The 16,993-nt window shown below is 42.8% G+C and overlaps 1 protein-coding gene across 6 annotated transcripts in view; it reads right to left on the bottom strand.

The window, feature by feature from the left end:
• grin2bb (glutamate receptor, ionotropic, N-methyl D-aspartate 2B, genome duplicate b) overlaps window positions 1–16,993 on the bottom strand; it is a 140,285-nt gene that overhangs the window by 50,679 nt on the left and 72,613 nt on the right. For all 6 annotated transcript variants that reach the window (XM_071389453.1, XM_071389452.1, XM_071389456.1 and 3 more), the window contains 2 exons: window positions 2,621–2,764; window positions 246–516 (listed from right to left, as the gene is read on the bottom strand). In XM_071389453.1, the coding sequence (XP_071245554.1) occupies window positions 246–516; window positions 2,621–2,764 (415 nt within the window). The remainder of the gene's footprint in view (window positions 1–245; window positions 517–2,620; window positions 2,765–16,993) is intronic.

Raw genomic sequence — 16,993 nt, 5'->3', positions numbered from 1 at the left:
AGCCATTTCAAATAACAGAGGTGCCACATGAATTAAAAACTTGTTTGTATTCCCTACATCCAACACCCTTTACAGCTGAGCTCACCCAGAGTAGGATGACGTTTCCCAGAGACGCTGATCTAAGATCAGTTTTGTATTTTCCGTTTAATAAGCTTTAAAACCTGGGGATAATAAACTGCTCCTGGATCAGTATGCACCTTAATACCCTTCTCCTGACCCCCATTCTAACCCCATCCAGTAAGTACCTGTGGGAAACACAGCGGGGACATTATCGGCGTCGCCGGCCACTAGCGACGGTACGATCCAGGTGTACCCGTATCCCGTCAGTCCCACAGAGTTTGCCACCTCAAAGATGGTGTAGGCCTCCTCCTTGGTGCAGTAGAGCAGGTAGACAGGGCTCTGCAGCTTCTTCATCTGGTTCTGGATCTTAGCGTCTCCGTCATCCACAGACATGTCCAACAGGAGGACTTCTTCTAGCTCCCAGCCCACAAAACTGTTCTCTATGGTGCTCCGGATCTATGGTGGGGGAGAGGGAAAGGGGGGTGGGGGGAGAAGAGAGAGGGAGGAGGTAGAAGAGTGAGGGAGGATAAGGAAAAGAAGAGGAGAGAGGGAGGGAGGGAGGGAGGAGGAGAAGGAGGAGGGAAAAAAAGTATTGACGTTCTGTTCCAATATCCACACAAGAAACACCACTTGAAAAGTAAACAGTTTGTTTGTCTGTCTGGCAGTCTTTCTGGCTCCTCTCTTGGGTTTAGCTGTGCAGGTGTAAGACTAGTTGTGTGCCAGTTCAGCTCTAGGGTTGTACTTGAGCTTTAAGTCCTGGCTGTTTTCTAAAGAATGCTTTCAAGACAAAGGGAAAGGACAACAGGTTTGGTGTGGGGCATCTCTCATAAGGGTTTCATAGGAACAACAGGTTTGGTGTGGGGCATCTCTCATAAGGGTTTCATAGGAACAACAGGTTTGGTGTGGGGCATCTCTCATAAGGGTTTCATAGGAACAACAGGTTTGGTGTGGGGCATCTCTCATAAGGGTTTCATAGGAACAACAGGTTTGGTGTGGGGCATCTCTCATAGGGGTTTCATAGGAACAACAGGTTTGGTGTGGGGCATCTCTCATAAGGGTTTCATAGGAACAACAGGTTTGGTGTGGGGCATCTCTCATAAGGGTTTCATAGGAACAATAGGTTTGGTGTGGAGCATCTCTCATAAGGGTTTCATAGGAACAACAGGTTTGGTGTGGGGCAGAGAAACAGGAGAAAATGGATGCCATTTTTAAAATACTTTGCTTGGAGTGCCAGATGTGCAGGGTTTGAACATGAGACTTTTCTTTTAGTTCATTGCAACAGGCGAGCTCAATCAAGCACAGACAAAGTACACTACATGACCAAAAGTATGTGGACATGCGCTTGTCGAACATCTCATTCCAAAATCATGGGCATTAATATGGAGTTGGTCCCCCCTTTGCTGCTACAACAGCCTCCACTCTTCTGGGAAGGTTTTCCACTAGACAATGGAACATTGCTGCAGGGACTTGCTTCCATACTGCCACAAGAGCATTAATGAGGTCGGGCACTGATGTTGGGCGATTAAGCCTTGCTCGCAGTCGTTGTTCCAATTCATTCCAAAGGTGTTTGGTGGGGTTGAGGCCAGGGCTCTGTGCAGGCCAGTCAAGTTATTACGCACCGATCTGGAAAAGCCATTTCTGTATGGATCTCGCTTTGTGCACAGGGCATTGTCATGCTGAAACTGGAAAGCGCCGTCCCCAAACTGTTGCCACAAATTTGGAAGCACAGAATCGTCTAAACTGTCATTGCATGCTGTAGCATTAAGATTTCTCTTCACTGGAACTAAGGAGTCCGAAACATGAAAAACAGCCCCAGAACATTATTCTTCCTCCACCAAACTTTACAGTTGGCATTATGCATTCGGGCAGGTAGCGTTTTCCTGGCATCTGCCAAATCCAGATTCATCCGTCGGACTGCCAGATGGTGAAGCGTGATTCATCACTGCAGAGAACACGTTTCCAGTGCTCCAGAGTGCAATGGCGGCAAGCTTTACACCACTCCAGCCGATGCTTGGCATTGCACATGGTGATCTTAGGCTTGTGTGCGGCTGCTCGGCCATGGAAACCCATTTCATGAAGCTCCCGACAAACACTTATTGTGCTGACGTTGCTTCCAGAGGCAGTTTGGAACTCAGTAGTGAGTGTTGCGGAGGACAGACGATTTTAACGCGCTACTCGCTTCAGCTCTCGCCGGTCCCATTCTGTGAGCTTGTGTGGCCTACCACTTCGCAGCTGAGCCGTTGTTGCTCCTAGACGTTTCCACATCACAATAACAGCACAAGCAGGGCAGAAATTTGATGAACTGACTTGTTGGAAAGGTGGCATCCTATGACGGTGCCACGTTAAAAGTCACTGAGCTCTTCAGTAAAGCCATTCTACTGCCAATGTTTGTCTATGGAGATTGGAATGCTGTGTGCTCGATTCTATACACCTATCAGCAATGGGTGTGGCTGAAATAGCCAAATCCACTCATTTGAAGGGGTGTCCACATACTTTTGTATATATAGTGTATTTGAACTGATTTCCAATAGTATTTGAACCCAGGTCTGGTCTGCCTCACTTTGTTGACAAAGTCCTGGTATCCGGGGTAGTAGGTGGTGACGATGGAGAAGATGTACCAGTCGTATTCCTCCATGATCTTCAGCATGATGGAGGCCTGCTGCTCGATGGACGGGCCGAACTGGAAGAACATGGAGTGGTCGTCCTGCAAACACGGGGAAGAGAGAGAAGAGAGAGGGAGGACAGACGAACGGGACGTCAGGTCGATGGTCAAATGTAAATAGTATGTAAAGGAGGATAGTACACATACAGTAGATGCGCGGCCACACACACAAACAACATCTGGAGACTCAAGGGAGGTCCAGGGGGCGATGTTGTTCAGTCACCCATGAAGACATGATGGTTGAGATGCATTATTTATGGAACTAAGGGACTGGAGGGGACATTAGAGGAACTGTATGAAGACTCACGCCCAGCATCAGCTGAACGTCAGGGGTCTATTTGTGTTCATGAGTTTGTCAGTGGGGGAGTGTGTGTACGATTATTAGTGAGTGAGTGTGAGCGAGATTGTGAGTGTGCGTGTGTCCTCACAAGGATAGTAAAACAAGGAAAATTCTGACAAGTGGGGACATCTCAACGGTCACCACAAGGAAAAAGGCTATTTTAGGTTTAGGGGTTAGGTTTACGGTTAGGGTTACAATTAGGATTAGGGATAGAATTAGGGTTAGTGGTTAGGGTTTAAGGTTAGGTTTAGGGGTTAGGGGAAATAGGATTTTGAATGCGAATCAATTGTTTGGTCCCCACAAGGATAGTAACACAAAGATGCCTGTGTGTGTGTGTGTGTGTGTGTGTGAATCTGCTCATATGTACAGTGGGGTTTGAAATGATTGACATAAAGATAAGAAAATATGACTGTATAAAATAAATAATTCAAATACTGAGCTATACTGTATGCTAAACAAATGGAAAATTATATTATTTTATACTAATACAATTGCTCAGAGAAATAGATGCAGTTTTTTTTCTCAAAAAGGCAAGGGTCAATATTACTGACACCCCTGTTTTCAATACCTCACCTTACAAGGATAATGGCACTGAGCCTTTTTCCAAAATGTTTAATGAGTTGGAGAACACATTGGAAGGGATCTTAGACCATTCCTCTTCCAGGAAGATAATATCCCCCAAGTAAACATAAAAATCCACAAATAAAATGGTTAACTGGCCACATAATCAACTGTTTGCAATAGTTATGTCAGTTTCCAGACGTGAAACCAATTGAAAACATGTGGTTTGATTTGAGGAGGACAATCCCATAAAACGCAGACGAAGGATATCAAGGATCTGGAAGGATCCTGTGTGGATCCCTCCCAATGTGTTCTCCAACTCATAAAACATTTTAGAAAAAGGCTCAGTTACGTTATCCTCGCAAGGTGAGGTGTTTGAAGGTATTGAAAACAGGGTTGTCAATCATTTTTAACCCTACCTTTTTGAGACAAAAAAATGATTACTTGTTGAACAAAATCTCTTTCTCTGAGCAACTGTATAAGTATAAAATAATATTTTTTTTAGCATACAATATAGCTCAGTATTTTAATTATTTATTTTATATAGGAATTTTTTCTAATCTTAATCAAGGGTGTAATGTTGGACCCCACCGTATGTGTACACAGTGAGTGAGTGAATGAGTGAGTGAGCAATACCGTTAGTTTGTGAATGAATATGTGTGACGTCCATACTATATCTGCATGTTCCCGTGTGCAAGCAAGCATGGCCTGCCTATGTGACAGCTCTGTATGTGACTCTGTGTGTATGGGCGTATCCATAGGTTGTGGCTCCATGTTACTCATGCAGCAGGCTATGCTGAGCTCTCCCTGGCTCAGGTCTACTCGCTCCACTCCACATCAAAGCCCACTTCTCCCCTTGTTACATATCCCATCTCCCCCACAGGGACAGATATGGCTTGATCTGTTACCTAGCTTCTGCTTTGATGAGGTAATCACATTCCATGTCAATGGGGGATGGAAGTGTGGAAGTAGAATAGGTGAGGTTGGGGGATTAATCCTGAAACGTTGACAGTCAGTAAACACTTCACTTGAAATAACCGTGTTAAAATAATATGCTTGTGCACAAACGCACAAACGCCTTAAACTCCACCCTTTCTATTGAAATCCATTGCTATTTTGACTACGTTCCATATATTCTGAGGGTCATATGAATTTCAAAGGTGAGTGTTATTGTATGTATGCTGTGTTTGTCCCTTCCCATATTTTCCTGTCAATCAACCGCAAATCCACGGCAGCCATTGACTCCTCTTGATCCTCCACGTTTCTCAATCTATCCTGAGTCCTATCTCTCCTCTTCACACCTTTATACACTTCTCTCTCTATTGTCTCTCTGTCCTACATTATTAATCACTGTGCGGATACAGATATAATTTCATTTGAAGACGTGTCTTTTTTCCCACTCTTTTCCTCTATCATTCTATTCCATCTTTTCATTCTCTTTCTCAAATGTCATTCACTTGGATCAGCAGACACCTATTCCATTATTCATAGAATAACAGCTAATCAGTCTAATGTTCTCTTTAATATCCTCATCAATTAACTCGTTTTTTTTTCTCCTAATGGAATTACTGTCTGTCAGTGGTTTTTTTTACTCTTCGTGTTTATCTTCTTCACACCAAGTCCTAAAGCTCAATTAGCTCATGTCTGCGAGGTGCCAACCAGTGTCCTGCAGGGCCAAACTGTCTCGCTCCTGATCAGCGACCAAGTTGCATGTCCTCTCCACTCACATCAGTGTTCACTGGCCCAACTAACTGTGATGTGATGCCCAGCACTTGTATGGGCCCTGGTTATAAGTGGATAGAATGGCACAGAGGGTGCCATTTTGGATGGAACCTATGGGTGATGTGAGAGATGCAACTCAATGGATAACTTAAAGAGAGCAGAGAAAGGACATGTTTCTTTAAGATGGAAAAATAACTATTATTGTAAGTCTCTGAAGAGTATTGTTTGAATTTTGACATGCTTTTGTCGGCATTGTGCCATGTGAGTTTGATTGTTTAGCGCGAAATCCCGCGAGTCGACACTGACATACTATGTGCTGTAGTGGCACCACTTCTGCTGCTGCACAGCTGCATGTTGCAGACATTAGCTAACGGAGGCTAGTAAAGTACAGTAGCTTAACTGACTCACTGTCACTAGCATCATTATCCCGTTGTGCATAAAGATGACAGCAACCAGCCGCAGTAGTTATACAACACTGTAACCTATTGCATCTCCCTGAGGATTTGTAACGTACTGTGGTGAAGCCTAATATGTGAGTAACCCGTCTTTAACATAGTGACTCTAACACCTCAACCACACCTCACATCAACCACTCTGCAATACATGTATAAATATATGCAGAGTCTAGTATACAAAAAAGTGCCTCCATCGCTTCCTTCTTTGCAGTATGTCACCCGTTTCTATAAGATGCGCTGGGATGGGGAGCAGTGTTGAGGGCGGCTATTATCTAAACCTATTAAGATGCCGAAGTGTTGTGAGCTTGATTTATATCAGATTGTCACGGTGGCTTCGCCTGGCGTTGTCGGCTGAGCTAGCTGCTTCCTCTGCTTCCTCACCATGTGTACTGTGGTGTGTGTGTGTGTGTGTGTGTGTGTGTGTGTGTGTGTGTGTGTGTGTGTGTGTGTGTGTGTGTGTGTGTGTGTGTGTGTGTGTGTGTGTGTGTGTGTGTGTGTGTGTGTGTGTGTGTGTGTGTGTGTGTGTGTGTGTGCGCAGTCTAAAGCGGGTCTGAAAGGATTTGGCAACTCATCTCCATGTCATGCCAATGAAAGCCTGTCTCCAATTAGATTTGCAGGGAGAGAGCGACATATCAGCCCTCCGCTTAACAAGCCCTGGTGGGAGAGGATTGAGAGAGGGAGAGAGAGAGAGAGAGAAGGAGAGAGAGAGATGGGTGATGAGAGAGAGAGGGAGGGGGGTGGCAGTTGGGGCTGAGCGAGAGATAGAGAGAGAGAGAGAAGGAGAGATAGAGAGGAGTCTCAATTGAGAAAACAGGAAAAACCTAAGAACTCCCAGAGAGAGAGAGAGAGAGAAAGATTCACAAACACACATTCACACATTGAAGTAGCAGCTGCGTTATAGTAGACACATCCTTTCCTTCCTCTCCATCAAACACTCCGTTTTTCCACTTCACTCCCCTCTTTCAATCCACCTTTAATCCTCTCCCCTCTTCCGACTATCTTTTCTCTGTCTTTCCTCCATCTATCTATCTTCCCTCTGTCTTTCCTCCATCTATCTATCTTCCCTCTGTCTTTCCTCCATCTATCTATCTTCCTTCTGTCTTTCCTCCATCTATCTATCTTTCCTCTGTCTTTCCTCCACCTATCTATCTTCCTTCTGTCTTTCCTCCATCTATCTATCTTCCTTCTGTCTTTCCTCCATCTATCTATCTTTCCTCTGTCTTTCCTCCACCTATATATCTTCCTTCTGTCTTTCCTCCATCTATATATCTTCCTTCTGTCTTTCCTCCATCTATCTATCTTCCTTCTGTCTTTCCTCCATCTATCTATCTTCCTTCTGTCTTTCCTCCATCTATCTATCTTCCTTCTGTCTTTCCTTCATCTATCTATCTTCCTTCTGTCTTTCCTCCATCTATCTATCTTTCTTCTGTCTTTTCTCCATCTATTTATCTTTCCTCTGTCTTTCCTCCATCTATCTATCTTCCCTCTGTCTTTCCTCCATCTATCTTTCCTCTGTCTTTCCTCCATCTATCTATCTTCCCTCTGTCTTTTCTCCATCTATCTATCTTTCCTCCGTCTTTCCATATTTTCTCCCCAGCACGTTCATCTTGCTGTCAATCTCGCTCTGTGGTTTAAGCTCATCATGCTTCATCATCATATTTCTTCGCTAATCAAATACACACAGAGTTAATTCATCTAACATTCCTTGTTTAATTAGGAATGACCCTATTTTGAAGTCTTTCCTGTTGCGTCACTTTTTCTTATGCACTTAATTTGAAGAACCCACAGTGTCTTGATTGAATTACTCCGCTATTTTTAGTCCAGGAAATGATTGCACAGTTGCTCTCGTCTCATTTGCTGGGCAGCCAATAGACTAAGAACATGTGCATTCTATAAATGACGAGCTCTGGAAAATGGGGATGGCAATCATGGGAACTAGATATAGAGTGCGGCAGGACATCGCAACATTTTGTGAGCAGCACAAAAAAAAAAAGAACGTCAGCATCTCAAATCTCTGGCTCCAATCTCCGATGTCATTAACAAACTAGCAAAAAGTTTTCGCTCCTGTTGTGTGGCAATTATCCACTCTCACAGTAAGAAGCTGTTAATGTCATCAGTAAATCACAAGCAAATCAATGTTTGACAAAAAGTGCAGGTTTTGTTCTTATTTCAACAAACTAGTACATCTTGTGGCTGCCAGGTAGCAGTCTCACAGAAGCTGTTCTGTGGTTCGTTTCAATGAATCCCTAAGGAACCAAGTATGTACAGTAGTGTTTTGCGTATTTTACAGTCCATTAAAAAGGACATAGAGTTATTTTTCCAGTATAATGTCCATTTTAACCGACTGTAAAATACACTGTGACCTTTATTATCAGCATGCTGAGGCCTGTCCTCACCATAGCCAGCAGGCTCCACCTCTGACCTCTGTGTGGGGATTATCATGTTGGTCACGGCACCAAACCCCCATGGTCACAACCATCCTCCACACACACACAAACCATGGTCACAACCATCTTCCACACACACACAAACCATGGTCACAACCATCCTCCACACACACACAAACCATGGTCACAACCATCCTCCACGCACGCACACACGCACACGCACACACACACACACACACACACACACACACACACACACACACACACACACACACACACACACACACACACACACACACACACACACACACACACACACACACACACACACACACACACACACACACCATGGTCACACACACACCCACACGGAGGAGGTTAAACTCAGCTCATACAATATGACTGCTCATGCACTGGTTCTACAGCTTGGCAGCATATTTACCATGCACACATACTATATGTGCATATGGTGCCGTACATATACAGTGGGGAGAACAAGTATTTGATACACTGCCGATTTTGCAGGTTTTCCTACTTACAAAGCATGTAGAGGTCTGTAATTTTTATCATAGGTACACTTCAACTGTGAGAGACGGAATCTAAAACAAAAATCCAGAAAATCACATTGTATGATTTTTAAATAATTAATTAGCATTTTATTGCATGACATAAGTATTTGATCACCTACCAACCAGTAAGAATTCCGGCTCTCACAGACCTGTTAGTTTTTCTTTAAGAAGCCCTCCTGTTCTCCACTCATTACCTGTATTAACTGCACCTGTTTGAACTCGTTACCTGTATAAAAGACACCTGTCCACACACAATCAAACAGATTCCAACCTCTCCACAATGGCCAAGACCAGAGAGCTGTGTAAGGACATCAGGGATAAAATTGTAGACCTGCACAAGGCTGGGATGGGCTACAGGACAATAGGCAAGCAGCTTGGTGAGAAGGAAACAACTGTTGGCGCAATTATTAGAAAATGGAAGAAGTTCAAGATGACGGTCAATCACCCTCGGTCTGGGGCTCCATGCAAGATTTCACCTCGTGGGGCATCAATGATCATGAGGAAGGTGAGGGATCAGCCCAGAACTACACGGCAGGACCTGGTCAATGACCTGAAGAGAGTTGGGACCACAGTCTCAAAGAAAACCATTAGTAACACACTACGCCGTCATGGATTAAAATCCTGCAGCGCACGCAAGGTCCCCCTGCTTAAGCCAGTGCATGTCCAGGCCTGTCTGAAGTTTGCCAATGACCATCTGGGTGATCCAGAGGAGGAATGGGAGAAGGTCATGTGGTCTGATGAGACAAAAATAGAGCTTTTTGGTCTAACTCCACTCGCCGTGTTTGGAGGAAGAAGAAGTATGAGTACAACCCCAAGAACACCATCCCAACCGTGAAGCATGGAGGTGGAAACATCATTCTTTGGGGATGCTTTTCTGCAAAGGGGACAGGACGACTGCACCGTATTGAGGGGAGGATGGATGGGGCCATGTATCGCGAGATCTTGGCCAACAACCTCCTTCCCTCAGTAAGAGCATTGAAGATGGGTCGTGGCTGGGTCTTCCAGCATGACAACGACACGAAGCACACAGCCATGGCAACTAAGGAGTGGCTCCGTAAGAAGCATCTCAAGGTCCTGGAGTGGCCTAGCCAGTCTCCAGACCTGAACCCAATAGAAAATCTTTGGAGGGAGCTGAAAGTCCGTATTGCCCAGCGACAGCCCCGAAACCTGAAGGATCTGGAGAAGATCTGTAGGGAGGAGTGGGCCAAAATCCCTGCTGCAGTGTGTGCAAACCTAGTCAAGAACTACAGGAAACGTATGATCTCTGTAATTGCAAACAAAGGTTTCTGTACCAAATATTAAGTTCTGCTTTTCTGATGTATCAAATACTTATGTCATGCAATAAAATGCAAATTAATTACTTAAAAATCATACAATGTGATTTTCTGGATTTTTGTTTTAGATTCCGTCTCTCATAGTTGAAGTGTACCTATGATAATAATTACAGACCTCTACATGCTTTGTAAGTAGGAAAACCTGCAAAATCGGCAGTGTATCAAATACTTGTTCTCCCCACTGTACATGCATGAATACATACAGTATCAGTCAAAAGTTTGGACACACCTACTCATTCAAGGGTTTTTCTTTATTTGTACTATTTTCTACATTGTAGAATAATAGTGAAGATATCAAAACTATGAAATAACACATGGAATCATATAGTAACCAAAAAAGTGCTAAACAAATATATTTTATATTGGAGATTCTTCAAAGTAGCCACCCTTTGCCTTGATGACAGCTTTGCACACTATTGGCATTCTCTCAACCAGCTTCATGAGAAATGCTTTTCAAACAGTCTTGAAGGAGTTCCCACATATGCTGAGCACTTGTTGGCTGCTTTTCCTTCACTCTGTGGTCCAACTCATCCCAAACCATCTCCTGCATGGACAACACATGGTTCCAAGATGGCAGCATGTCAAGTCCTTTGTCTGTGACTAGTACATTTTAACCTACTAATAATCTATTTATTTATGGTTGCGTAACTTCCTTGTTGTGTGGTGCAAACTATATTGTTTTTGCTGGTGTAAAGATCACGGGTCCTCCTCAACTCGGCACTTCATTACTTGAAGTTTACCAAAGTAACCCTATCTCTGGCTGGCCTGAGTTCCTCCTTCGTCCGCGGAGTGTTTTGTCCAAGCTGCTCCTTTTTGATCTTCGCCTGGCTGTCAATGGCAGCTCAACCCGTTCTCTCTATCGCCCTCAACACCCAATCTACTCACACGCGCAAACACTCACATTGACTCACATACACGCTGTCCCTCTCTTCCCTTACCTTCGTTGGCCTCTTATTTTTTTGTCAGAGAAAATGACAATTTACATGGTATTGCTTTGTGCACTGACTTTACTGAACTCTGGGGAAAACGAACATTGTCGCAGGGTGAGTACATCTGACAATGTGCTCTCCCGTCCATTAGACATTTTGTCTGCAGGAACTCGCTCTTTTTTACTCGGTCCACTCGTCCAAGTGCCGATGCATTTGTGGCAAGATGTGAACAGTACGAATTTGTGTCACTACCAAAGTCTAATGGTTTTAAATGACTGTTTTGTATTGTCTGGAAAATCACTTGTAGAATTCGCTTGCAGTAGGTCTCTTAAAAAAGAAAAGCCGTGCAAGGTTATTAAACAGAGGTGCCTAGTTATTCTTCTTTTGTTGATATCAGGTAACGTGCAACCTAACCCTGGCCCTGATATGCAATGTCTCCAAACCCCCTCTGATTTTAAATCTACATCTGGTTTTGGTATTTTTCATTTAAATGTACGTAGCCTGTTGTCAAAAATTGATGGGGTTAGGATTTGGGCTAAATCAACTGATGCTGATGTAATTGTGTTTTCTGAAACCTGGCTCAGCAAGTCTGTTTTTGATAAGGATATTTGTATAAGTGGTTACAATGTTTATCGCACTGATCGGGTTAAGAAAGGTGGGGGTGTGGCTATATATGTAAAATCTAAATTCCATGTAAGTGTGGCAAAGTCTGAAACTATTTGTAAACAGTTGGAATTTCTTGCTTTGAATATTGAGGTTTCAAAGGGCCTCTCTATAACTGTGATTGGCTGTTATAGACCCCCCTCTGCTCTCTATAACTGTGATTGGCTGTTATAGACCCCCCTCTGCTCTCTATAACTGTGATTGGCTGTTATAGACCCCCCTCTGCTCTCTATAACTGTGATTGGCTGTTATAGACCCCCTCTGCTCTCGGTGATGCATTTTCTACTTTGACGCACCTTATGTCTAAACTTCTTTACAGTGAAATGATCTTGATTGGTGATCTCAACTGGTGTTGGTTAAAGCCGGTGTCTGATGATTTAAAAACGTTTTGTAATTCTATGAATCTTACCCAGTTGATTAACTCACCCACTCGCCCAAATCTTAAATGCCCAGATAAATCTACCCTGATTGATTTGATATTGACAAATGTTCCACATAAATATTCTGTGGTTGGTGTTTTTTGTAATGATTTAAGTGACCATTGTGCTGTTGTTGCTGTTAGAAATACTAAGGTTCCAAAGACAAACCCACGTTTTATTCGTAAGAGAAATTTGAAGTGTTTTAATGAGCAGGCTTTCTTTCATGATTTGTTTTATTTTGACTGGTGCAAGATTGAGCTTATCCCTGATGTGGAAACTGCCTGGATATTCTTTCATGATGGTTTTTTCCAAATAGTAAACAAACATGCCCCATTCAGCAGGTTCAGGGTTAAAGGGCGGGATAATCCATGGTTTTCTTCTGAGCGGTCTTGTATTATTCACGACCGTAATCTATCCTGGGCTAAAGCAAGGAAATCTTGTTCTGATGCTGATTGGCTTATTTTTAGGCAGTTAAGAAACAAGTGTTCTTTTCTTCTCAGGAAGGCCAAGTCTGAATATTTTATGTCTGTTACCACTGATAACCTGAATGACCCTAGAAAGTTTTGGAATGCTATTAAGTCTATGTCTGGTAACAGTAATGTTAATGAATTACCGTCATGTGTTTTGAAGGACTCTGTTGCTATATATGACAAAACTGAAATGCTGAATTGTTTCAATGAGCACTTTGTATCATCTGGTAGGCTGTTTGATTCAGTGTCCTCTGTCTCTGCCCAACCCTGTGTGGATGAACCAGTGTCCTCTGTCTCTGTACAACCCTGTGTGGGATGAACCAGTGTCCTCTGTCTCTGCCCAACCCTGTGTGGATGAACCAGTGTCCTCTGTCTCTGTACAACCCTGTGTGGATGAACCAGTGAGAGCTGGTCAAACTTGTAGCTTTTTGCCATTCTCAGTGCAGGTGGTACATAAAGCTCTGAAATCCTTAGATCAAAGAAAGCCTGCAGGTCCTGATCTTTTGGATCCCTGATTTTTAAATCTGGCAGGTGATTTCATAGCTGAACCACTTGAACCACTGAACCACAACCATCTGTTCAATCTAACCCTGGAATGTAATGAAATTCCAAAGATCTGGAAATCAGCATTTGTCCTACCACTTTTAAAAGGGGGAGATCCAACTCTTTTAAATAATTATAGGCCAATCTTAAAGCTGTCACCCCTGGTGAAAATACTTGAAACCCTTGTAAGTGAACAGCTAAAAGAGTTTTTATTTACTAACTCTATTTTATCAATGTACCAATCGGGCTTCAGGAAGAAGCATAGCACAATTACAGCAGCCATGAAGGTTTTAAATGATATCACTGAGGCCCTTGACAGAAAACAGCACCGTGTCTCACTTTTTATTGATCTCTCTAAGGCTTTTGATACAGATGGCAGAGATTGTTGAGTGTAGGTCTTTCGGAGCATGCAGTTGCATGGTTTGCTAACTATCTGTCTGATAGAACTCAGTGCACTCAATTTGATGAGCTTATGTCTGTTAAATTGTCTGTCCTGAATGGTGTGCCCCAAGGCTCTGTACTTGGACCTCTCTTATTCACTATTTATATAAATGATTTAGACAAAAATGTCCAAAATGCACAACTTCATTTTTATGCTGATGATACTGTTATTTACTGTTGTGCCTCGTCTCTTACAAAAGCTTTCCAGAACTTGCAAACTGCTTTTTATACTGTTCAACATACCTTGTGTCAATTGAAGCTTATCCTCAATACTGACAAAACTAAACTGATGGTGTTTTCTAATGCAAGAAATAGACCTCTGAACCTTTCACCTATTACTACCTGTCAGGGCAAGGAGATTGAGGTTGTAACCTCATATAAATATCTTGGAATTCTAATTGATGACGGCCTCTCTTTTAAATTGCATATTCAACAACTTACAAAAAAATTGAAGCTGAAATTGGGATTTTATTTTAGGAATAAGGACTGTTTTTCTTTTGAAGCCAGAAGGAGGCTAGTATCAGCTACATTTATGCCTTTACTAGACTATGGGGATATTTTATATATGAATGCTTCCGCTCAGTGTTTGAGATCAATTGACACTCTTTACCATGGCACTTTGAGATTTATTTTAAACTGCAAAACCCTTACGCACCACTGCACTTTGTATACCAGGGTTGGCTGGCCTTCTCTAGTCACTCGTAGGCTCAGTCACTGGTACACTTTTATTTACAAAGCCATTTTGGGTTTACTACCTTTTTATTTGGGCATTTTTATTGTTCAGAAATGTGGTGGGTACTCTCTTCGTTCGCTGGACTTTATCCTGCTAACTGTTCCAAATGTCCGAACTGAATTTGGTAAAAGGTATTTTATGTACTCTGCGCCATCGTCTTGGAACACCTTACAAAATAATTTTAAACTGGAAGAACTTGTCCCGATTGGTGTTTTTAAATCACTGATGAAGGATTTTGAGGCTGATTCCCTGACCTGTCAATGTTTTTAATTTGCTGTTTTTGATTTTGTTATACTCTTGTGAATTCAATGGTTTTTACTAGATTACTTGTAGTTTTTCATGTTGTCTGTCTGTAATTTTTGTAATGACTTGGTGCTGCCTATCTTGGCCAGGACGCTCTTGAAAAAGAGATTCTAAATCTCAATGAGCCCTTCCTGGTTAAATAAAGGTTAAATAAAAAAAATATAAAAAATACAAAAATGGGTTGAGGTCGGGTGATTGTGGAGGCCAGGTCATCTGATGCAGCACTCCATCACTCTCCTTGGTCAAATAGCCCTTACACAGCCTTGAGGTGTATTTGGGGTCATTGTCCTGTTGAAAACAAATGATAGTTCCACTAAATGCAAACCAGATGGGATAACGTATCTCTGCAGAATGCTGTGGTAGCCATGCTGGTTAAGTGTGTCTTGAATTCTAAATTAATCACTGACATTGTCACCAGCAAAGCACCCCCCACAGCATCACACCTCCTCCTCCATGCTTCACGGTGGGAACCACACATGCGGAGATCATCCGTTCACCTACTCTGCGTCTCACAAAGACACAGCGGTTGGAACCAAAAATCTCAAATTTGGACTCAACAGACCAAAGGGCAGATTTCCACAGGTTTAATGTCCATTGCTTGTGTTTCTTGGCCCAAGCAAGTCTCTTCTTACTATTGGTGTCCTTTAGTAGTGGTTTCTTTGCAGCAGTTCGACCATGAAGGCCTGATTCAAGCAGTCTCCTCTGAACAGTTGATGTTGAGATGTGTGTTACTTGAACTCCGTGAAGCATTTATTTGGGCTGCAATTTCTGAGGCTGGTAACTCTAATGAACTTATCTTCTGCAGCAGAGGTAACTCTGGGTCTTCCTTTCCTGTGGCGGTCCAAGTTTCATCATAGCGCTTGATGGTTTTTACGACTGCACTTCAAGAAACATTCAACGTTTTTTAAATTTTCCACATTGACTGACCTTCATGTCTTAAAGTGATGATGGACTGTTGTTTCTCTTCACTTATTTGAGCTGTTCTTGCCATAATATGGACTTGGTCTTTTACCAAATAGGGCTATCTTCTGTATACCACCCCTACCTTGTCACAACACAACTGATTTAGAAGGAAAGAAATTCCACAAATCTGTTAATTGAAATGTATTCCTGGTGACTACTTTATGAAGCTGGTTGAGAGAATGCCAAGATTGTGCAAATTTGATGTGTTTAACACGTTTTTGGTTATTTTGGTTAACACTTATTTCATAGTGTTGATGTCTTCACTATTATTCTACAATGTAGAAAATAGTAAAGATAAAGAAAAACCCTTGAATGAGTAAGTGTGTCCAAACTTTTGTCTGGTACTGTACATGTAGACACATTCACATACTGCACTGTACGAACACACCCACGCAAGCAAACACACACACCTGCACACACCCACACGCGCACGCACGCACGCACACACGCACGCACGCACGCACACATACATACATACAGCAGAGTCCCCTTATTTATGATAAGACACTAATAATATAGGTCCTATTTGACATAGCAGTGAATGACTCAGTGAATCAGCCCAGAAACACATAATTAAAAAAAGAGAATGACAGAAACTCATCAACTCATAGTTGATTTGAAATAACAGGAATGATTTATCATCCTCTTCCCCAACATATTTCTTCCCACTCAACATCTTCTCTATTTCTGTTTCCCAACACCAGGTTCTGCTCACAATAAACGTTTTAGTAATGTGCTGAATATCTCATTAAAATAAATGACTATCACTTTGTGTTTCAAATTCATCTGTATTACACGCACACATACATACACACGCTTTTTTCCAAACCTCTGCAAAATGTCAAACTCTTTTCCTCCAGTCTCCACTAATGTGTCTCAAACTGCCACTCTGTGTACGGAGGGAGAAGATGGAGAAGGCCAATTGTCTTATTGGATCTGATACTGTAACGTCTACAGCCCTGGCAGGACTCACATTATGTCAGCCAAGCCCATTACATCCTGAAATACACTGAAATGGATTGACGGCGAGGGACATGGGGATGACAGATTAAAGGACAAGACCAGGACAGAGAGGCTGGTGTTCGGGACAGGAAGGAAGGAAGGAAGGAAGGAAGGAAGGAAGGAAGGAAGGAAGGAAGGAAGGAAGGAAGGAAGGAAGGAAGGAAGGAAGGAAGGAAGGAAGGAAGGAAGGAAGGAAGGAAGGAAGGAAGGAAGGAAGGAAGGAAGGAAGGTCGAGACAGCGAAGAAAAAAGTCCAAGACAATGAGGAAAGGAGGATGGAAGGATGGAGAAGGAGAACAAGACCTTTGCACTCTGCGGTTAATGAAAACCTCCCGTCACGAGGAGTTGATTAAGCTCGTTAACAACGGGAGAGCATGCTGGGTAATTAATCACTGACACATGGGTGCACTGCATGCTGATTGGTCCATTCCACCCCAG

Source organism: Salvelinus alpinus, chromosome 2 (assembly GCF_045679555.1).
Source record: "Salvelinus alpinus chromosome 2, SLU_Salpinus.1, whole genome shotgun sequence".
In the NCBI taxonomy this organism is placed as follows: Eukaryota; Metazoa; Chordata; class Actinopteri; order Salmoniformes; family Salmonidae; genus Salvelinus; species Salvelinus alpinus.
The sequence above is the reverse complement of the archived record's forward strand: the minus strand, read 5'-3'. Positions and strand labels throughout refer to the sequence as shown.